This window comes from Miniopterus schreibersii (genome assembly GCF_964146895.1).
Source record: "Miniopterus schreibersii genome assembly, chromosome: 1".
Taxonomy (NCBI): domain Eukaryota; kingdom Metazoa; phylum Chordata; class Mammalia; order Chiroptera; family Miniopteridae; genus Miniopterus; species Miniopterus schreibersii.
In genome coordinates, this window is record NC_138101.1 from 103,911,936 (window position 1) to 103,935,424 (window position 23,489).

General features: G+C 40.2%; 2 protein-coding genes across 13 annotated transcripts in view; one reads left to right on the plus strand and one right to left on the minus strand.

The window, feature by feature from the left end:
• The window catches only part of BBS4 (Bardet-Biedl syndrome 4), a 158,720-nt gene that overhangs the window by 98,551 nt on the left and 36,680 nt on the right, over nucleotides 1-23,489 (plus strand). The window contains exon 16 of one of the 7 annotated variants that reach the window (XM_081130024.1): nucleotides 10,410-10,525. The exons of 2 other annotated variants lie outside the window; for them this stretch is intronic. In XM_081130024.1, coding sequence (XP_080986150.1) covers nucleotides 10,410-10,459 — 50 coding nt within the window. In that variant the 3' untranslated portion in view covers nucleotides 10,460-10,525. Of the gene's footprint in view, nucleotides 1-10,195; nucleotides 10,676-23,489 lie in introns of those variants that run through there. 4 more of the 7 variants (XM_081130027.1, XM_081130028.1, XM_081130025.1 and 1 more) reach the window with 4 other exon arrangements.
• The window catches only part of ADPGK (ADP dependent glucokinase), a 31,271-nt gene continuing 18,373 nt past the window's right edge, over nucleotides 10,592-23,489 (minus strand). For 2 of the 6 annotated variants that reach the window (XM_081130103.1, XM_081130107.1), the window contains 3 exons: nucleotides 18,878-19,074; nucleotides 18,142-18,240; nucleotides 10,592-12,147 (listed from right to left, as the gene is read on the minus strand). In XM_081130103.1, coding sequence (XP_080986229.1) covers nucleotides 11,593-12,147; nucleotides 18,142-18,240; nucleotides 18,878-19,074 — 851 coding nt within the window. In that variant the 3' untranslated portion in view covers nucleotides 10,592-11,592. The remainder of the gene's footprint in view (nucleotides 12,148-18,141; nucleotides 18,241-18,877; nucleotides 19,075-23,489) is intronic. The other 4 variants (XM_081130104.1, XM_081130108.1, XM_081130106.1 and 1 more) reach the window with 4 other exon arrangements.

Sequence of the window (23,489 nt, forward strand, 5' to 3'; positions counted from 1 at the left end):
GTTGATGAACATTTTGGTTTACGAACGCTGTAAACCCGGAAATAAATGCTTCAGTTCTTGAATACGCCTCGGAAGTTGAACATGCCACACGGCTTCCACTCAGTGCAAGATCCTGAGGCCTAGCTGTCAGCTATTGATCTCCCAGTTTTTGAACATTTCAGAACTCAGTCTTCGGAACAGATTACATTTGAAAACTGAGGTACCACTGTTCTGTTATGTCAAAGTAAAGGGAAGAGAGGTTTTTAGAGGGTAGAACTGAATTCATTACAATCTGAGAAAATTTTAGCAGAAAAGAGTAAAAAGGCCTTACTAAGTGAAGCAAGGTGGAGATTGAGAGAATGCAAAGAGCAGGACTCTTTAGTTTTTCTATACTCTTTGGAACAAAAACATAATGGCACCTTGCATTCCAGGGATAGCAGTCAGGAAACACATACTTTTGCCCTGGCTGGTGTTGCTCAGTGTTTAAGAGTGTTGGCCTAGGCACTGAAGGGTCGTGGGTTTGACTCCTGGTTGTGAGTTTTGAGTTCGCTCCTTGCCCCTAATCAGGGCGCGTGCGGCAGGCAACCAGTCAATGTGGCTCTTATATCGATGTCCCCCCAGCCCTAAAAAAGCAATGGAAAAAATATCCTCAGGTGAGGATTAACAACAACAACAGACACATATGCTTTCTACATTAATTTGAGCTTAGATTTTCTTTAAAAATAAATATCTTTTGGGCATGTGGATTTGTAGTTTCTCATTCACTCTGGTGAGAAAGGAGCTATTCTAATTTCTAGTATGGGATTGCTTATGTCATCACAATTTTTAACAGAAAGGAAGAGGAGGCCAAGTACATAATTACAGATAAAGATGTGGTTTTAGATGGCTTAAACTAGAGGCAGAAAAGTTGAAGTATGGACTAGCAAAGAGAAAAATGCCCTTCTTACTGAATAATATTAGTACAAAACTGTGCATTACAAAGACAGTATACCTTTGGAGTGTATGATTACAATAATCATGTCCTTAAGGAAGAATCATTATTGTCTGATAATAGCAGAATAGCTTATGTTGGAGCAATCCTCCCATAAATAACAAATATAAACAAATGGTTGAATATGAAACACTATCTTGGTTTTATTAAGAAAATACATATGACTGTTCCAAGCAAAAAATTATATTACATTATATTGTGGGGTTTAACATATGCAAATGTAACTAAAGGACAAGGGGGTATATGGAACTTTATAGTTGAAAGGTTTTTAAATTTTACATAATGTGGTATAAAACTAATCTTAAATAGTTTGTGAAGAGTTGGGGATGGATATTATAATCCCTAGAGCAACCATTAAGAAGATGCAAAGAAATATAGCTAAAAAGACAACAGAGAAATTATAATGAAATTCTAAAAAATATTCAAGTAAGAATAGAGGAACAAAAAAGAAAAAAGAGAAAATAAATAAATAGCAAATATTAAATGTATCAATCAATAATTACATAAGAATGTAACTAGCCTAAAAAAATGCAATTGGATTAAGCATTCTAATTAAAAAGCAGAGAAAGAATTAAAAAAATAAAGCCCAGTTATCTGCCATTGAAAGTAAAAGGATGGAAAAAGATATACCATGCAAACTACAGACATAGGAAGTCTGTAATAATCTCTAGAGTGCTATATTAATGTCAGATAGACTTAAAACAAAGAGTATTACTAGAAATACAGAGGAATTTGCCTGACAAAGAAGTCAAAGAAATAGTCATAAGGATGCAAACCAAACTCAACAGTGCAATAGAGGAACTTAGGGAGAACTTCAAGAAAGAGAAGGTGTAATAAAGAACCAAGCAGAGCTGAAGAATACAGTAACAAATGAAAAACACACAAGAAGGAATCAACAACAGATTAGCTAATACAGAAGAATGGATCAGTGACCTAGAGGATAGACTAGTGGAAATCAACCATCAGAACAGTGAAAATTAAAAAAAGAATAGTTTAAGGGACCTCTGGGACAACATTAGGCACACAAACGTTTGCATTATAGGGATCCCAGAAGGTGAACTGAGAAAGGAACAGACATTTTAGTTGAAGAAATAATGACTGAAAACATTCCTAACCTGGGAAGGGAAACAGACATCCAGGTCCAGGAAACACAAGAGTTCCAAACAAGATGAAATCAGAGAGACCCACACCAAGACACATTGTAATTAGAATGGGAAAAGTTAGAGAGACAGTTTTGAATGCAGCAAAGGAAAACAACTAGTTACATACAAAGGAAACCTCATAAGGTTATCAGCTGATTTCTCAGCAGCAACTTTACAGGCCAGAAGGGAGTGGCAGGACATCTTTAAAGTGATGAAAGAAAGGAACCTATAACCCAGAACGATTTACTTGGCAAAGTTATTCAGAATTGAAGGAGAGAGAAAACAAGCAAAATCTAAAGGAGTTCATCACCATTAAACCAGCTTTACAAGAAATGTTAAGCAGAAAAGGAAAGACCATAACCAGAAATAAGAAAATATGAGGAAGGAAAACATCTCATAAGTAAAGCCAAATATTTAATAAGTAAAGCAAATCAGACATTTAAAAGCTACTACCAAGGTCAAAAGACAAAAGTACAAAACTCAACCCAAACTACCATAAATAGTTATAAGATATAAAAAACAAACATTAGTAGTTACAAAATAGTCACAAGATGTAAAGTACAGACAGCATAGGGAACATAATCAATAAAATTATAATAAATATGTACAGTGCCAGGCAAGTATTAGACATAGGGGTATCACTTTGTAAATTATATAAATGTTTAACCTCAATGCTGTATACCTGAAATATAAAATAATATTGAATGTCAACTGTAATGGAAAAATAAAAAATATATTTTAAAAAGAAAAAACAAAAACAAATAAACATAAAAGATCTAAAATATGACATCAAAAACATAAAGTGTGGTTCCTGGCCACGTAGCTCAGTTGGTTAGAGCAGTGTCCTAATATGCCAAGGTTGCAGGCTCTATCCCTGGTCAGGGCACATACAAGAATCAACCAAAGAATGCATAAATAAGTGGAACAACAAATCGATGTTCCTCTCTCTATTTCTTTCTCTCTCCCCCCTCCCCTTCTTCTTTCTCTTTAAATATCAATAATTAAAGAAAAAAGTGTGGAAGGGGAGCAAAAATGTAGTCCTTTTAGAATGTATTTGAATTTAAATGCTTATCAGCTTAAAATAAATATCTGCACACTCAATATAGGATCACCTAAATATATAAAGCAAATATTAATGGACATAAAGGGAAAAATTTACAGTAATACAACAACAGGAGATGTTAATACCTCACTCACATCAATGGATAGATCATTCAGACAGAAAATTAATAAGGAAATAATGGCCTTAAATGCCACATTAGACCAGATTGACCTAATAAACATTTACAGAACACTGCATCCAGAAACTATATAATATCACATTGTTTTCAAGTACACATGGAACATTCTCCAGGATAGATCACATATTAGGCCATAAAACATGCCTCAACAAATTCATGAAAATTTAAATCATATCAAGCATCTTTTCCAACCACAAAGGCATGAAACTAGAAATCAACCACAGGAAGAAAACTAAAAAAATCCAACATGGAGATTAAATAACATGTTACTAACCAACCAGTGGACGAAAGAGGGAATCAAACAGGACATTAAAAACTACCTTAAGACAAATAAAAATGAATTCACAACTTTTCAAAATTTATGGGTGTAGCAAAAGCAGTTCTAAGAGGGAAATTCATAGCTATACAAACTTACCTCAAAAACAATCAAACAAAAAAAAAGAAAAACCCGAAATAAACAATCTAACCATATGCTTAACGGGACTAAAAAAAGAACAAAATAACAAAACTCACAGTAAACAGAAGGAAGGAAACAGTTGAGATCACAGCATAAGTAAAAGAAATAGAGATTAAAAAAAACAGTACAAAAGATCAATGATACTAAGAGCTGGTTCCTTGAAAAGATAAAATTGACAAACCTTTAGCCAAACTCATTAAAAAAAAGAGAGATCCCAAATAATTAAAATTATAAATGAAAGAGTTAAAATGAACACTACAGAAATACAAAGAATTACTAAATAATACTACAAACAATTATATGCCAGCAAATTCGATAATTTAGAAGAAATTGATAAATTTCTAGAAGCATATAACCTTCTAAGACGAAACAAGGAAGAAACAGAAATTGAAGCAGTAATAAAAAAAACCTCAAACAAATAAAAGTCCAGGACCAGAAGGCTTCACAGATGAATTCTACCAAACAACTGAAGAATAATTCACACCTATCCTTAAACTATTTCAAAAAAGTGAAGAGAAAGAAATGTTTCAAAATTCACTCTACAAAGCCAGCATTACCTTAATACCAAAACCAAAGACATTACAAAAAAAGAAAATTATAGACCAATATCCTTGATGAACAAAGATTCAAAAATTCTCAACAAAATATTCAGCACACCAGATTCAACAGCACATTAAAAGGATTATACATCATGACCAAGTGGGATTTATCCCAGGGATGCAAGGATGGTTCCACATCCACAAATCAGTCAACATGATATATCATATTAACAAAATGAAGGACGAAAATCATTTCAATAGATGCAGAAAAGCATTTGACAAAATTCAATATCCTTTTATTGAATCAACCAAGTGGATATAGAAGGAACATACTTCAACATAATAAAGGTCCTATATGGCAAACCCACAACTAATAACATACTGAATGGTGAAAAGCTGAAAGATTTTCCTCTAAGATCAGGAATAAGACAAGGATGCCTGCTGTCACCACTGTTATTCAACATAGTATTGGAAGCCCTGGCCATAGAAATCAGACAAGGAAAAGAAATAAAAAGCATCCAAGTCAGAAAGGAAGAAGAAAACTCTCACTGTTTGCAGATGACATAATATTAAAAAAAACAACAACCCTAAAGACTCCACCAACAGACTATTAGAATTCAATAAAGTTGCAGGAATACAGAATCAACACACAGAAATGTGTTGTTTCTATACATCACAACAATCAGCAGAATTAACAAAATAATCCCATTTGTAATTGCACCAAAAAGTAAAATACCATCCTGGCCAGTGTGGCTCAGTTGGAGTATCGTCCTGTACACCAGGAAGTGGTTGGGAAGGGAAGGAAGGAAGGGGGACAGGGAAGGGGGAGAGGGGGAGGGGGGGAGAGAGATATATCTAGGAATAAATTTAATCAAAGAGATGAAAGACCTGTATTCTGAAAACTGTAAGACATTGAAGATACAGATAACTGAAGATACAGATAATAGGTGGATATACCCTGCTCATATATTAGAAGGATTAATATTGTTTAAATGTCCTTACTACCTAAAGTAATATACAAATTGATTGATGTTGAAATGTGAATGGCATTGTTCTCAGAACTAGCATTAATCCTAAAATTTATATGGAACCACAAAAGACCTCAAATAGCCAAAGAAACCTTGAGGAAGAACAAAGTGGGAGTCCTGACTTCAAGATAGACTACAAAGCTACAATAATCAAAACAGTATGGTACTGGCAATAAAACAAATATACAGATCAATGGAATAGAATAGATAGCCCAGAAACAGATCATCGCTTATACAGTCAACCTACAATGAAGGAGGCAAGGAGATACAATGGGCTAAAGGCAGTTTCTTCAATCAGTGGTGTTGGGAAAATTGGATAGATACATGTAAAAAAAATGAAATTGTACCACTTGCTTAACACCATATATAAAAATAAACTCAAATGGATTAAAGACTTAAATGTAAGACCTGAAATTAGAAGAAAACATAGGAGTAAACTCTTTGACATCAGTCTTACTTTTTTTTGGATGTCTCATTGGAAAGGGCAACAAAATAAAAGCAAATGGCAGTAAAAGTTTCTGCAAAGCAAACCATCAACAAAATGAAAAGACAACCTACTGAAATGGAGAAGATATTCACAAACGATATATCTGGTAAGAGGTAAATATCAAGTATTTGTAAGGAACTCATACAACATTAACACCCTCCCCCCCAAATAATACAGTTAAAAATGGGCAGAATACCTGAATAGACATTTCTCCAAAGAAGACATGTAGATGGCCAACAGACATAAAGAATGCTCATTATCACTAATCATCAGTGAAATGCAGATCAAAACCACAGTGAGATATCACTTCACACCTGTCAGAGTGGCTATCATCAAAAATCAAATAAGTGCTGGCAAGGATGTGGAGAAAAGGGAACCCTTGTATACTGTTGGTATGACTGTAATTTAGTGCAGCCACTATGGAAATCAGTATGGAGATTCCTCAAAAAATTAGGAATAGAGTTGCCATACTACTCAGCAATTCCACTTCTGTTTATTTATCTGCAGATAACAAAAACACTAACTCAGATACACATATGCATCCCTATGTTCATTGCAGTATTACTTACAATAGCCAACATATGTAAGCAACCTAGTGGTGGTCATCAGTAGATGAGAGTGGGTAAAGAAGGTGTGGTAGAGCCCTGCTGGGCATGGCTCAGTGGTTGAGTGTCGACCTAGGATCCAGGCAATTGGGGTTCGATTCCCGGTCAGGGTGCATGCCCAGGTTGTGGGCTTGATCAATGACTCTGTCATCACTGATGTTTCTATCTCTCTTCCCCTCCTTTCCTCTCTCTGAAATCAATAAAGGTATGTGTTAAAAAAAAAAAATGTGTGGTAGATATATTCAATAGAGTATCACGCAGCAACAACAAAAAATAACAAAATGTCACCATTTGTGACAACACAGATTGACCTAGAGGGTATTAAGACAGAGAAAGAGAAATATCTATGATTTTGCTTATATGTAGAACCAAAGGGGGGGGAACCCCAAAATGAATGAATAAACAAAACAGAAACAGACCCATAGATACAGAGAACAAGTTCATGGTTGCCAAAGGGGAGCAGTGTGTAGGGGGTGGGGTAAATTTTTAAAAAAAGAGGGAGACATAGTATGGCATCGTATGTGGTAATCATGGAGATTAATTAGAGACAGCTTCACAGATGGTAAAAACAATTTGAGTTTCTTATCAGAGATGTTGCAAGCATTTGTATGATTCAACTTGAAATCATCTTATTGGTTCCTTATTTTAATCTTATTCTTTAATTTTTAAATGGATGAAATGTAGACTTGCCTGAAACATGCAGAAAGGGAAAATGAAGTCTGATGGGGGAGCTAATAAAATAGAGTTCTATGAATTTTTTTCTTATGGTAGGCTATAACTAATAAAGACAGGAGTAAATATCACCAGGGAGACAGGCCATGTTCATGCATTAGAAGACTAAATATTGTTAAGATAAAAATTCTTCCCAAATTGGTCTATAGACTCCTATCATTATCCCAGCAGGTTTTGAGGTAGAAACTTACAAGCTGGTTCATAATGTCATGGAAATACAAAGTACCTGGAACATCCAGGGCAATCTTGAACAAAACTGACTTACACTACCTCACTTCAAGACTTAACCATGATAGTAATTATGTGGTACTGGCCTAGGGATAGACAAATAGGCCAGTAAAACAGAATAGAGCCTGGCCAGTGTGGCTCAGCGGTTGAGCATCCACCTATGATCCAGGAGATCAAGGTTTGATTCCCAGTCAGGGCACATGCTGAGGTTTCGGGCTCGATCCCCAACAGGGGCCATACAGGAGGCAGGCGATCAATGACTGACTCATCATTGATGTTTCTCTCTCTTTCTCTCTCTCCCTTCCTCTCTCTGAAATCAATAAAGACACATTTAAGACAACAAAAAAATCCACACACACAAAAAAAAGAATAGAGTCTATAAATAGACACAGTCATTTGATTTTTGATAAGGGCAATAGGAAAAGGAGTCTTCTTAACAATGGTGCTGAAAACAACTGGATACCCATGTAGAAAAAAGTGAATTTGACCCCAACCTAATACCATGCACAAAAAAACTCAAAGTGGATTCTAGAACTAAAGGTACAACCAAAAATTATAAAGTTCCTAGAAGAAAGTATGAAACTATATTCATGACAAGGAGTAGTTCAGTGTTTCTTAGGACAGAAGACCAATAAGCCATGAAAAATATGAATATCAATCTACAGGCTGGGAATATATTCTGGGAGAATATAGTCACAAAATCTAGCTGACAAAGGACTTATATCCAGAATATATGAAGAACTCCTACAACCTAAGAATAAAAACACTAACAACTAAAACAATATATATAAAACAACCCAATTGAAAAAAAAAGTAGGCAAAAACTTTGGACACTTCACAAAAATAGATGGCCAATAAACATGTAAAAATATGCTCATCATTCATCATCAGGGAAATGCAAAATAAAACCACAATGAAATACCGTTAATGTACCATTAATGGCTGAAGTTAATCACTGACAACTCTAAATGTTGATGCAAATGAAAAGCAGCAGTAACTGTTATCTATCACTAGTGGGAGTAAAATGGTCCAATTACTTTGGAGAAAGGCCTGTCACCCATCCCAAGATAGATATTTATCACAGCAGTTCCACAACTTTGGATTTTTACCCAAGAGAAATGAAAATGCCAACACAGACTTGCTGGTAAAATTATTCATAAAGGCCCCAAAGTGCTACACTGTATTCAGAGTGGAATACTATTTAGCCATAAAAAGCAATAAACTACACAGAACAACATAATCTCACAAACATTATGCTAAATGAATGGAGCTTTATACAAAGGACTAAATATGATTCCATTTCTATGACGTTCCAAAACACACAAAACTAACTTATGGTGAAAAAAAGTATTAACAGGTTGCTTTGGGGGTTAGGGGTGGGGTTATGGATGACAATGGAAGTGGCACGAAGTGATAGAAACATTCTATATCTGACAGGCATTTGAGTTGACAGGCATATGTGTTTGTCAAAACTTAACAAATGGTACACTTAAAATTTGTGCTTTCACTGTATGAAAATTTTTTCCCTAAAAGAAGTCCAAAATATAAAATTTAAAATTATCATTGTGGTAGCTTTTTAATGATTTAAGATAGTTCTAGAGTCCCAGGAAATTCTGTTCAGTTTTACTAATAGTAACTGACAATTATCAAACTTTTAAATATGTGCTGTGTACTGTGCTAATTATTTTGCACAGCATTCTCCTTTGGTCATCAAAACCCTGTGAGGGGTAGGGCTGCTATTAACTGGTTTTACAGATGAGGAAAGTGAGGCTCAGCAAACTGAACTGGTCCAATGTCACTCAATACTTGCCATCTCAAAACCCTGAATAGCATTTCGATTTCTACTGATGAATAATTATTACCCTTGCCCCACTCAAACTTGACAGAGAATAAAATGCAAGCTGAATCTGCATGATAGACATTGCTGATTTTTGGCCAGATTCTTATTTCCTGATGTTTTTGTGTATTATAGCTTTTTCCCTGGTGTTAAATCAATTTCAAGTGACTGCCAGAGTGAGTGGTAGAACCTTTTTTAGGAAGGCTCATTTTCCACCAGGAATTCTTCCTAGTTCAGTGGATTTTCACTTCTCTTCACATCAAATCATATGGGAAAGGCTTTGTAAAATATAGTTACAAAGTGAAGGGTAGAGGGGCTTGAAGCCCTGCCTTTCCCACTCACTTCTGCATAATTTGCCCTAGGTGATGGGAATTCACACATACATGCACTCATGCAGGCATATATAAAGTTGTACAAAACAATACTTATAATACTTATGCTTATAATGTATGGTACATTTGGATACTTGTGATAACCACCAAACTGACTTAGCAGCTATTAAAAGTTCAAAACGCATCTTTTGAAAAACTATGCGCTAAGGTATGTGCTTGACTACACGTCCTGGATCAGTCTTTACTGACATCACCAGTGAAAACTGAAGAACTTGCTGAAAATATACTAGTATCATGGCCTGAGTAAACATGTAGAGAACACTTTGGAACTCTCAAACTATTCTCAGATTTGGAACATAAATAACTTATTCCAATTCCTCTTGAGAAAATAGAAATCTCTTCTCACTAAGCCTTTTCAGTAAAATAGGCTAGAAGGTTGGTGTTTAATTATTTTTAATTGAGTTTGGAGGCAGAGACTGATGAGGTAGCAGCCAGAGTTCCTTAAGAAGCTACTTGTTTTGAATTTCAAGCTGCATAATTCTCTAGGCTTGTTTTCTTCGAAGGAGGAGTAACCAAGCCTTTCCTTCTTATCCAAAGTAGGGAAGGAGAGGTCATGAATGAAGAACTTGAGATAGCTTTGAGATTCCAGAAGTTGCTGCTGTGAGCTGGGTGTGAAACAATTACCCCTGCCACCAGCTGCCATATCCATAATGCTTTTTGAACAAACTGAGAAGGCTCACCATACTTTCAAACTGCTGTTTCTTACTGGATTGGCTACTTGACACTAGTATCTTCTGTCACTTTAAAACAGAGGACAGACCTATTGCTCAGGTTCAGTGTGAGAGACTGCCCAGCCCGTGATGGGGAAGACAAGACAAACACCTACAGAGCAGAAAAACATAGAACACACAAGTCAAGGTTGGAATGATTTCTACTGTATCTGGCTCCAGAGTGAAGGTGGGAACAAAGTCAATTGCAAACAGACTTAGGATTCCTGAAAGGTAATTGTTTTTAATATATTTAAAAGCACGTTGATTTATAAAAAAATAAATACATAACATGACAAATTTCTTCATGATCCTGGGCCAAACTCTTTAATGGATGTGGTGTGTCAATGTAAAACACATGATCAGTTACACACACAGAAGCATATTCCAGTTGTAAAAGCAAATTCCTTCAAGGACCAGAATGAACAAAGATCAGTCTTCTACTGGAGAAAGTATGTCCAGAGCTGGGCAATGAGGTTGGGCCCAGCATGGTAGTCTCTGACCAGCTAGCCTACAATCAAAGCCAGGGCAGGAAGGCACAGCCCTTCAGCTTGCATGGCCACCCACCCTGCAGGTCAGCCAGGCCTCTAAACCAGTGCAAAATAGCCAAATCTCTCAAAGGCCCCATAGGGCTCCCCCCTCACTGCGACTATGCAGCACAGGAGGGGTGATTTTGTCCTTACTTGTGGCTCTGTCTTACATCTGAGAGAAGACTGAGAAGCTATGCTTATTAAGTATTTTCATTATAACACTGAGTGGAAATCATGACCCTGCCCACGAGCACTGAGTGGAGAGAACACAGAAGCTTTCAGCGAGCTTTACTAGATGTGGTGAGTGAGCATGCACTTCTGAATGGGGCAGGAGGGAGGTGCTTTTTCCAGCTGGCATGCGCTCCAGGGTGAAGACGTTTGGCCTGAAATACTTGACAATGCTGCACAAACTGGGGATTTGGGGAATCATGTTTTTACCCGTTAACACACAACATAAAAAACTGAAAATCCAGTCTCAGTAGATAAATTTCGATTAAAACCTGAAATGTTTTTGCATAACTGTCAACAGGCTGGAATGTATCTGATAGTTGAATCTGCTGTTGTTTTATTGGCTGTCTTTGAATTAAATCTAGAAACTGTTCTGACACCTCAATCCTATTTTCCAAACCACTTAATTCCTGAAATTCTTGAATTGGCTAGTTCTCCTTCTTCAGAAAAATTATCCACAACCACCTTCCTAAGAGTGGGGGTGTACTTCTGAATAGAAGAGGCCTTCAGCTGAAATGGCATCTCCAAGGCCCACAGTTCGAACAGGATCTTTACATACCAATACGGGTGTGAAGTGGAAGGACACCCCCTCCCTGTGCCATTGTACCACTGGCTCGTCAGGGTTGAATATGATCCTGGAGCCTGCCTTTGAATGGGAAGTCAGGAACTCATGCGGTGCCCTCAGGGACACTCGGCTGGTGTCTATGGTTTCTGTTGCACAGGCCTGTGTCCCAGCCACACGAGCTCCTGCAGCCACAGCTGCCAGCTGGTTGGCCCAGTGTCCATCCACAGTTGCCAGGATGTGGTAGACCAGCGTGTGGAAATGGATTCTGGTGAGGTCTGAGGCTCTGCTTTTACTCTTCCCGTGTTCCTTCAAGATCCAAAAAAGGATATCACTGACCATGCCCACATCAGGAACACCATTCCAAGACGACAGAGAAGAGTGAGGTCCAGCTGCTGACTGGCTAAGAAATAACAGCTCCTGTTCATTCAGCCCAAGGGAAGTCACTGTGTGAAAGACCTGCTAACAAAAACAAAATGACAATCTCTTTCTGATTCACAACAGAAGGGTATCTTAGACACAGCCAATGACTTAAGTCAGGGAAGGAAGGCAGGATGGATAACCTCTTCCTTACAAGACTCCCTGCCCCTGAAGTCTGTGGTGGGGGAGTGACAGATTATTGGTCAGTTTTTACTATTATACCTCTATCTCCACCTTCATCATGTGGGATAAACTGGAAAGTTGCAGTAACAATGCAACTTACAGCCAGTCTTTTGTTATATGCCATTATAAGATAAAGGGCAAGGTGTACATATTTTGTATTTCTTTCCATGGTGCCTAGCTTTCCATATATAGTATACCCTCTTACCACTGATGGGACATGATTCTCAGTTCCTCAATGTCAGCAGGCATTATAGCAGTAAAATGGCACCTAACAACACACAGTCAGGGTCACAATGGTTCTGTGTATAACGGTACCAAGGAACAAGAACAGTTTCATGTTAGAGCTAAACTTTTTAAGTAGGTGTGGGTGAGGAAGACTTTATTTAGTAATAATGCTGAAGAAGGGCACCATGCAGGAGCCGTTGTACCTGTTTGTTTTTAATTTTTTAAAAAAATTATTTTATTTCTAAATTACAGTTGATATACAATACTACATTAGTTTCAGGTGTACAACCCCATGATTAGACATATTATATAATTTACTAAGTGATCACCCTGATAAATCTTGTACCCATCTGACACATTTAGTTATTACAATATTACTGACTATATCTCCTATGTTGTACCTGTGACTATTCTGTAACTACCAATCTGTAGTTCTAAATCCCTTCACCTTTTCACCCATCCCCCAACACCCTTCCCATCTGGCAGCCATCAAAATGTTCTCTGTATTTGTGTTTCTGTTCTTCTTTATATATTTTTTGGATTACACATATAAGTGAAGTCATCTGGCATTTGTCCTTCTATGAATTATTTCACTTAGCCTAATACCCTCTAGGGTCCATCCATGTTGCTGCACGTGGCAAGAGTTCACTATTCTTATGGCCAAGCCATATTCCATTGTATAGATGCACCACCTCTTTATCCATTCACCTGCTGATGGACACTTAGGTTGTTTCCATATCTTGACTATTGTAAATAATACTGCAACAAACATGGATATATATGTCTTTTTTATTTAGTGTTTCTTTGGATAAATAATCAGGAGTGGAGTTGCTGGGTCCTTGTTTGTCTCTTGTATCCTTTGTTTTAAAGTCTATTTTATCTGATAGAAGTATTGCTTATACCCCAGCTGTTTTTTTGTTTATTTCTTTTTTCATGATATATCTTTTTCCATCCCTTCACTTTCAGTTTGTGCATCTTTTGATCTGAAGTGAGTCTATTGTTTTCTTATCCTTTCAGTCACTGTATATATTTTTTAAACCTCACCTGAAGATGTTTTTATAAAAATTGATTTTAGAGAGAGGGAAAGAAGCATTGATGTGAGAGAGAAACATGGACCAATTTCCTCCCATACACATCCTGACGAGGGATCAAACCCAAAACCTTTTGGTGTACAGGATGACACTCCAACCAAGCCACCTGGCCAAGGTACCATGTCTTTTGATGGGAGCATTTAATCCACTTGCATTTAAAGTAATTTTTGATGGATACGATTTATTGCCCTATTATTCATTTTTATTTTTCTTCTTCTTAGAAACTTTTTAACATTTCTTGTAATTCTGGTTTGGTAGTGATGACCTCTCCTAGTTTTTTCTTGCCTGGGAGGCTCTTTATCTGTCCTTAAAGTAATCTTGGGTGTAGATCCTTGCTTTTCATCACTCTGAATATTTCATGCCAGTCCCTTCTGGCCTGCAAAGTTTCTGTTGTAAAATCAGCTGTCAGTAGTATGGGTGCTCCTTTGTAGGTAACTGCTTTTCTCTTGCTCCTTTTAAGATTCTTTGTCTTTTCAATTACGATGTCTTGGTGTGGGCCTCTTTGGGTTCATCTTGTTTGGGACTCTTTGTGTATCCTGGGCTTGAATGTCTGTTTTCTTCACCAAGTAGGGGGGTTTTCCTGTCATTTCTTCAAATAGGTTTTCAATCCTTTGCTCTCTCTTCCCCTGCTGATGCAAATGTTGGTACATTTGATGCTGCCCCAGAGGTCCCTTTAAATATCCTCATTTTTAAAACAATCCTCACCTGAGGATATGTATGCACCCTGACCAGGGATTGAACCCAGGTATGTGCCCTGACCAGGAATCGAAACCGCAACCTTTTGGTGTACAGGACGACACTCCAACCAAGCCATGCACCGAGGGCACTATTCTCATTTTTAAAATCCTTTTTTCTTTTTGCTGTTCTGATTGGGTGTTTTCTGCTTCCATATATTCCAAGTTGCTGATTTGATTCTTTGCTTCTTCTACTCTATTGTTGATTACCTTGTAAATTCTTCATTTCAGTCAGTGTTATCCTTCATTTCTGACTGGTTCTTTTTTATGGTTTCCGTGTCCCTTTTTATGCTTAGTTCTCAGTAAGTTTCTTGAGTATCCTTAACACCATTGTTTTGAATTCTGCATCTGGTAGTTTGCTTGCCTCTATTTCATTTAGTTTTTTCTGGAGATTTCTCCTGTTCTTTCATTTGGGACCTGTTTGTCTCATTTTGGCTGCCTTCCTGTGTTTGTTTCTATGTATTAGGTAGACTGCTATGTCTCCCAGACTTGGTAGAGTGGCCTTATGTAGTAGATGTCCTGTAAGGCCCAGTGGTGCGGCCTCCCTGGTCACTGAGCTAGGTGCTCCAGGTACGCCCATGTGACCTGTGTGCACTGTCCTGTTGTAGCACAGCCCTGATTGCTGTTAGCACATCTCTGGCAGAGATTTATCCCCAGGCATACTGGCTACAAGGACCAGCTGGAATTACAGCAGAGAAGCTGCTGTGCAGGGGCCAACCCCATGGAGCAAACTCACTTCATTGGGGCTTTGGTGCTGCCGAGTCTGCCCCGAGTGTGTCATTTGTGGAGGTGTTTGGGTTGTAATCCAGTATGGTCTGAAACTCCATCAGGTGCTCTGGCTCTGGGGACTCCTGGGAGGTATAAGTTCAACCACTGCCTGGGACCACCAGTATTAGTTACAGAGTGATCTATAGATGGCTGCTACTTGTGCTTGGCTTGGAGGTGCCCAGGAGAGTCCAAACTGCTAACTGAGGCTGGCAGCCACTAGTGCCAGGTCTGGGGCCACTTAGCAAACGGTAGTGGGGTATGCACAGGCCAAATTCTGCTTGTTTGATAGATTTTAGGAAAGTCCGAAGCATAAGCCAAGAGAGGCTGTTTGTATGGAAAAGGCTTGGTTGGGCCTGAAAGTTGGGTGGAATGGGGTCTCAGTGGCCTCTGCCAGTACTTCTGAGAGAAAGCTGCTCCTCCAGCCCTCGCTGGACAATTCACTTACTCCTCCTATGTCCCTGATGTGTTTTCAAGCCGCCACCCAGCACTGGAGCTCAGAGTGAGTGAGTCCGAGTTAGGTTGGTGTGTTCGTGGGCCCTTTAAAAGAACACCTTGGACTCCAGCCATCCTCCATCTCACTCAGCTATAATCCCCACTGGTCTTCACAGCCAGAAGTTATGGGGACTTCTCTTCTTGGCACTGGAACCCTGGGCTGGGGGTTCTGATGTGGGGCTGGGACCCCTTACTCCTTAGGGGGGACGTCCACAGCCAAGATATCCCTCCCAATTATTAACTGCCACATGTGGGTGTGGGACGAGCCATTTCTGAGCCACCACCCCTTCTACCAGTCTCAATGTGGATTCTCCTTTATATCCTTAGTTATAGGACTTCTATTTAGCTAGATTTCAGGTGTTCTGAATTATTGGTTGTTCTGTAATTTAGTTGTGGGAGGTTCCAAGTACCACGTTTACCTACACCACCACCTTGACCAGAACTCTCTGTTGAGCCTGATTTCTATCTTAAAGGGAACCACTATGTCCACCTCACTCTTTTCTTTCTTAGCACTTTCTTCCTTATGGCCAGAGAACTGCATATAACGGGAATGTTAGTGCAAGAGAGATAAGCCCCTGTATGTACGCAGGCATGTAGGTATGGGTAGGGGGATATGTATGTGTGTATGTATTTATATTTATTTAAAAAATCAATGGCCTATACCTTTGCTAATGTTACAGCACTTCCATTTACTGCATGTTCTGTTCCAGGCACTGAGCTAATCTTACTGTAACCCTCAAAGGAGGGAGGGATTGCCTCCATTTTACAGATAAGGGGACTGAGGAGAGGTTAAGTAGACAGTTACACAGAAAATGAAATAAAAATGGCTTGCTTTTTAAAAAGTGAAAAGATAACCTCAAAAAGAGAAATGCAAATAAAAACCATACTGAAAAACACCAAGAGTGAACCCTAATGTAAACCACGGATTGTGGGTGGTAATGATGTGTCAGTGTAGGTTCACAGACTGTGTACCAAGTACCCCACTGTGGTGCAGTGGACATGGATAGTAGGAGAGACTGTGGGTGGGTTTGGGTAGGAGGTATATGGGAACTCCCTACATTTCTGCTCATTTTGCTGTGTACTGAAAACCGCCCCAGAAAGTAAAGTCTTGGGGTGGGGGGACTGGGTGAGGAAGGCAAAGGGGGGGAAATGGCGGACATCTATATTAGTGTCAATAAAAAAAAAAGTAATGTCTATTTTAAAAAACGATTGTGAAATGTCATTTTTCACCTGCTGGACTGGTAACAATGAATGTTTTTAATCATATTCTGGTCACAAGAATATAAGGAAATAAGCACTTGTAAAGAATTCTACTGGAAGTAAATTGGTATAATTCTCATGGAGGGCAATTTGGCTATATCAAACTTACAGATGCTTTTTCTGCTCCTATCCAGCCAATTTTACTTGAGATTTATCACACATATGTACTTGTTCATGGGCAAAATAAAATCATGTACAAAGTTACTGGTTGCAGCACTATGTGAAATAGCAAAGGGTAATACATCAAATTCCCATTGAGAAGATTCAGGTTCAATAAACTGAGGTGCTCACACATTCCTTTTAACTACATGGCTGTCAAATGACTGAGGATGTTCTCCAAATGATGACAGAAAAAAGATCTCCAAAATCCATGTAGTGAGGAACATCTGAGATATTGCTCCCTAGCATATGCCATCAGTTTGGCTCAAATGAACTCTTATAAAAATTAATAAAAACCCCCAAAAAACATATCCACTTAGTGAAAAAGAACAAAATGCAGAACAATGTATTCAGTGTGCTATGCTGTCTTTTTGGGTAAAAAGGGATTAAAAAATAAGGACATATTCCCATAATGCATATATAAGTACACAGTAACACTGGAGGGAGACAGATGAAACTAATGAAATTACTAACAGTGGGTACAGGTGTTGGGAAAAAGGGAGGGTGACTTCATTGTATAGCTTTTAATATTTTTTGGGTTTTGAACCATATGAATATATTATATTACCCATTAAAAAGGTTAACTAACTTGCCTAACTTCATCAAGCTAGCAAGTGGCAAAGCCAGAATTTCAACTCAGGTTCCCTAAGTCTGCGTTCTTAAGCATTATCTTCTCAAATTTATCTAATCACCGCTGCTGTCCCGAGGCAGGAGTTGAACAAGTGATGCCTGATGGTGAGGGAATAAAGCTCCCCCACTTTCCTTTCTCTGAGCTTCTTGAAGTTCAGTTGAAAGCAGCTGAGCTGGGCTTTGTTCCCTTTTGAGTTCTACTGCAGATCATTCACTCTCAACTTCCCATTCCAGAAGGAGAAAGAGCCCATGAACCCATCAGATGTACCACCATATTTCTAACCTAGGAGGAGATCCTATTCCAGAATAGTCCTGGTTTCTTATTTAGATTTCCAAGGACGTAGGTCTGAGTGACATGACAGCCACACCCTAATGAGCTGGCCCCTGAGCCCAAACAGCTTGTCCTACTGGACAAAGGCATGTCTCTGCAAGGCCCCATGAGAGTCAGGGCCAAAGAGGGCACAGAGGGCACCAAGTGCTGCCCACGTGGTTACCTGATGCACAATGCTGCTCATGAGATCCCTACTGGTCATACTGGCCAGCTCTAGGTGAATTGGAATGCCAACAGGGATGTCAGAAATGGAGGTCACAACCTGCAAAAAGAGGACAGCATCGCCATTAGATATAGAAGTCAGGCAAAAGGAAAAGATCAGGTCCTGAGAGGCAATGTGTACTGTCACTGTCTTCTTAGCATTCTTATGAAAGCTCCAAGCCATGTAGGTTTCCACGACCTCTGTGGATGCGGGATGCTTTCCCCAACAGGGATACCTAGGCTCTGCAGAGAGGTACTGTGTTACAGACTCAGAGAGCACAAAGGACCACCCCTGTAGGTTCATGTAGTTAGCCTATTCCTGGGAGTCTAAACTGAGCAGTCGGCTTCAACTGCTGTGTGAATCTGCAGCAATAGCTGATGGGAAGTGAGATGACATTGATAACACAAAGGACACAAACTACAAACACTGCAGCTCTCAGCCACATTCAGTTTAGCACAGGATACAGAGGTTCAGGCAGGAAGATGTTCTGACCTGTCCTACTCAAGCTGCTGCCGTATCTGAAAGAATACTGTGAGATGCTTCCCTGGAGCAAGAGGCAGGTTCAGAGCCAGCTACCATATGTCCCGGAAAGGTCAGGACTGAGGGCAAGGCAGCATAAGCTGCAGAGGCCAAAAGAGGCAGGATCTGGAGAAACACACTAGCTGAGATCTGTGAAATTCTTTAACAGTGCTATTACCTCCAAGAGTCTCTTCCTCTGGAGCTCCTTGCTTTGTCCCTCCATCATGTGCAATCCAGAGAGGACCACCAGGTCTGGCTGAAACTCCTCCAGGCTAGACACAAACACCTCCAGCATATTCATGGCCCCGTTGGAGAGGTCGTGGGAGAAGATGAATCGGTTGGCATGGGGAGCTTTTAACTGGCCCCACTCCTCCCCTAGAAAAGCCCAGTCAACACAATGGGAAGAAAAGGAAGAGGCTTTAAGTCTCCTAGCTGTGGGGGTGTGTGCAGGGTCCCCCCAGAGCTTTTGCTCTGGGGAAGCTGGCTTCTGGCTGAGTGGGCCATTCCTACAATGGCCTAAGTAAGCAAGGCGCTGCATCCAGGAAGACAGTGGTCAGTAACGAAACAAGCCCAAAACCCAAACCCCAAACCAACAGAAACAGAAACACAGTATAGGTACTATACGCCTTTGTTCAAGGGCTGGCAATTAGCTCCCACCCGAGTCACAGGAAAGCTCTGCTGTCTACTGAGCTTTTCAAACACAGAATGCCTGTATCCTTTCCCAGTTACAGAGCGGTATAGTAGCATGACTTCCAAATACCAGCATACAGTGCATAGCACGTGTGTCCCTGCACACATCAATGCTGCCTTTCTCTATCTCCACTTCACAGCAGTGCCCAGAGCACCTTTCACTTAGTTGGGACCTAAGGAGACTGAACTTCCAAGAGTCAAGCTGACTGTACTCTCTCCTCCGTGCTGCCCACTGGTGGTTTCCAGGCACTTGGTCCAAAAAGTAAGAGCACCTGGCTGCTCTAACATCCTCTGAGTGAGTTGCTGTGGAATAATGACTGCTCAAGACCAAGTTCAAGTGCTACTTCATTCCTGAATGGTTGCTGACTGCTCCAGCCTGAGGTACACTTTCAGTACTTTAAGCATCCACAGAGGTTTTCCTTTCCATGGTCTATGACAATAATTTTGCTTTGAGTTATCTCTTCTACTATTTGGACCTAGTAGTTCAACCTATATCATTATTTAACTTTTCACACATTTGTGCCACGTCTCCCTGAACAGATTGCCAGCTCTTTAAAGGTAACACTACATGTATCTGGTTCCCACAGCATTTGTCACAGCCCCTCAGCACGGAGCGCCCACTGAGCACCTACTAACCTGATCCCAACAGAAGGGGGTAGATCCATCCTTGGATGGATCTCCTGGCAGGGGGAGGAGTTTGGAGTCTTTGCTCATCTAATAGGAGTAGCTCTCAGCACTGACCATGCATCAGAATCCCCCAGAGAATCTAGATTTAAATGTGCAGGTGGCGAGGCCCCACTGCTGGAGATCTTGACCTGCAGTTAGGTCAGGAACTACTGATTAAGATCCCACAGCTACCAAGTACTTGAGAGGAGTGCTGTTGTGTGTGCTAAAGCAGGGTAGGTGAAAGAGGCCCTCTCTGAGCTCACTTGAAGCTTCGCAATCAGAGGCTTTACCACATGGAGCTTATCTTCTTGTCCATAAAGACTTGGCAGAAAATCTTGAAACTAAGTCAGCCTAGGCTCTTGGTTGCATAGCAACTGCTTAGGGCAATTCTTAAATGAGGCCACTCCCCTGAGTGGGGGTTGGGGAAGAAGCCTGTCACCACCAGCATGGATACTCTGGGGCAAAGACTTATTATAATCCAGGTTTATGTGGCTTTCCCTCCACATGAAGGGTCTGTCCCATTTATAAAATGAAAGTCCATACGCTGAAACCTACTTGAAAAACTTGGTTTCTATCACATTTACTGGATATTCCTTCACAAAGTTTTCTCCCAAGGTAGACAACCCACTGCAGAGGATTTCCTTGTCTTGCAGGTGATCTACCAACTGCAGTTACCAGCCTTCCTCCTTTTTACAACGAGCCTCTCCAAACAGAAGTCCTGCCTTCCCTGGGGAGCTCATGTGTAGGGCTAACTCTAGAGCAGGGGTGGGGAAAGTCCAGCCCAAGGAATCATTTGGTCTGGCCCTGTCAAGGGACCTCAGGCAGGACCTGAAATTCAATAAATCTAGGAGCTTTTTTCATAGCTACTTTTTAAGGTGATAATTTTGTATGGCCCACGAATGATGTTATAAATATCCAAATGGCCCTTGGCAGAAAAAAGGTTCCTCACCCCCACTCTGCTCTAGAGCAAGTGTCAAAGCTGGGAGAACCCATCCTTACTTTGCTTTGAGTTCAGCTTTCCTTTTTTAAAATTGATTTTAGAGAGGAAAGGGGGGGGGACATTGACGTGAGAGAGAAGCATCGATCAGCTGCTTTCCACACACACTCTGACCGGGGATCAAGCCCACAACCTTTTGGTGCACAGAACAATGCGCAACCAACTGAGCCACACCCTCCAGGGCAATCAGCTTTCTTGAATCCATTCCTCTGAAAGACATTTTATATACGGATCATTTATATAAAAATCTACGAAAGCAGAAAGAAAGCAAGTACCTATTTACTAAATCCCAATGCAATGACTATATACATAAATATGTATTTGTTTTAAAAAAATAAAATCTTGATTTCAGAGAGAGAGGAAGTGAAGGAGTGGGGGAGAGACAGACAGAAACATCAATGATGCGAGTCCATCGATCAGCTGCCTCCTGCACGCCCCCCACTGGGAATCGAGCCTGCAACCCGGGCATGTGCCCTGACCAGGAATAGAACTGTGATCTCCTGGATCACAGTTCAATGCTCTACTGCTGAGCCATGCGGACCAGGCTATATATATGTCTTGTTAAACCTTACCCGAGGAAATTTTTCCACAGCACTGATTTTTTAGAGAGAATGGGGGGGAAGGGGCAACATCAATGTGAGAGAAACATATCGATTGGCTGCCTCCCGCATGTGCCCCTTGACCAGGAATCAAACCCACAACTCTTTGGTATGCAAGCTAATGCTCTAACCACTGAACACCGGCCAGGGCTAATGATTATATTTGTTAAAACTACATTCCTTTCTTAGCTCCTGGCCCATGTCCAAACAAAATACCCAATGGTGGTCCAAAGAGCTGACTGTAGTACTGTAGCTTGCTCTGCTTCATTTAAAGATCAGACACCAGGATGACCTCCCCATGAAGCCTTTCCTAACTCTGTCACCCAAAGACAACCCAATGACTTCCTTCCCTGGGCTACTGCTGCACTCAGTTATAGGAGTCTGCACTTGACTTTACAATCATTTGTTCAGGAGTCTCTCTCCTGCAGTGGACAGTGAGCAGAGGGCAGAGCCATGTCTCCTATCATCACACTCCTACTGCCTCACACTGTACCTGGCATACAGCCACATGAACGAAAAGCAAAATACATGAATAAGAGAACAGACTGATGACTCTAATGCCCACAACAACAAAAAATACGGGTATGAACTCCAAGTCCAATAATTTCCCCAACTAATGAGACTGTACAAGGGGAAAAATACACAGCATTAGTATTCTCTGAGGGCAAGACCTGGAACTGGCCCTTAACGAGTGAAGCTGCAAAGAAGCACTGCCTAAGTTAACCTAGGAAATAAAGAACCACACAGCATTCAAAATAAATCACTTTGGTCAGGAAAAAGGTGAGAGCGCCAAAAATAAATGGGCTTCTGAACGGTGAAGACAAGGAGGGATGTGAAGAGCTTTCCACTGGCTGTTTCCATAGAACACAGGGCTGATGGAGTGGCCTGAGAAACAAAATGACTGAAACTCAGACACGGTAAGCCCGTAATAATAGGTTAATGCCTCTCTTTTCTCATAAAGCTTTGCATTTATTTAAGTAATTCCTTCTCTCAATTTATGGTCTTGCCCATCAGTTGCTAAGTCAGCAAAACCTGTGTAATGACTCACTGGGTCCCCAGCCCAAAGCCTGAAAATAAGCTTCTCTGGAGAAGTCTGGCAGGAGCAGAGGAGGAAAAAGGTTTCTGGGAATTTATTCATCAAGGTTAGAGAGAAGCAGGGGATGGACTTCTGTTAAGAAGGTTGACCCAACAGCTGCTGCTACCAGACTAGGTTCTCTCCAGGGGCTGATAAAAATGTAACTTCCCATAAAGTTTAATAAAAGGTCATTGCTTTGCTCTAAAAAATGGCTGAGAAAAGCAAAACTGAAGTGTGAAGCTTATCAACCCAAGGATGGAGACAATCTCCTGTCACAATATCTGTGCCATCCTCTGAACTACATACAAGGCACATCTGTTAAATACAACCGCAGTCTTCGCAAGGAAACCAGTCTCTCCACTCTCATCTCCAAGGGAAATGACAGAAACCAGGAACTAGAAAGGTCCCAAGTCTGTGACGTGAGTGCAACAGAAATGGAAGTGAAAGGAATATGGAACTGGCAGCAGCGTCAGCAGCATATCAAAGGCACATCTTTAGCTACTCTAGACCCTTTCAGTCAACAGTCTTGTTCATGCAGTTCATAGTGCTTAAGCACACTAACCTCTTAATCCTTACCACAACCTTCAGGCAGTAAGAACCATCACTCTAATTTCCCATATGGGGAAACTAAAACTGAGAGAAACTCAAAACTTGTATATCATCAAATGTAAACTGCCTATCCCAAAATTCGGTCCCTAATTTTTAGACCCTGACCTTCCTAACTTCCTGACTGATTCTAGTAAACACCCAAAAGAGAACCAGA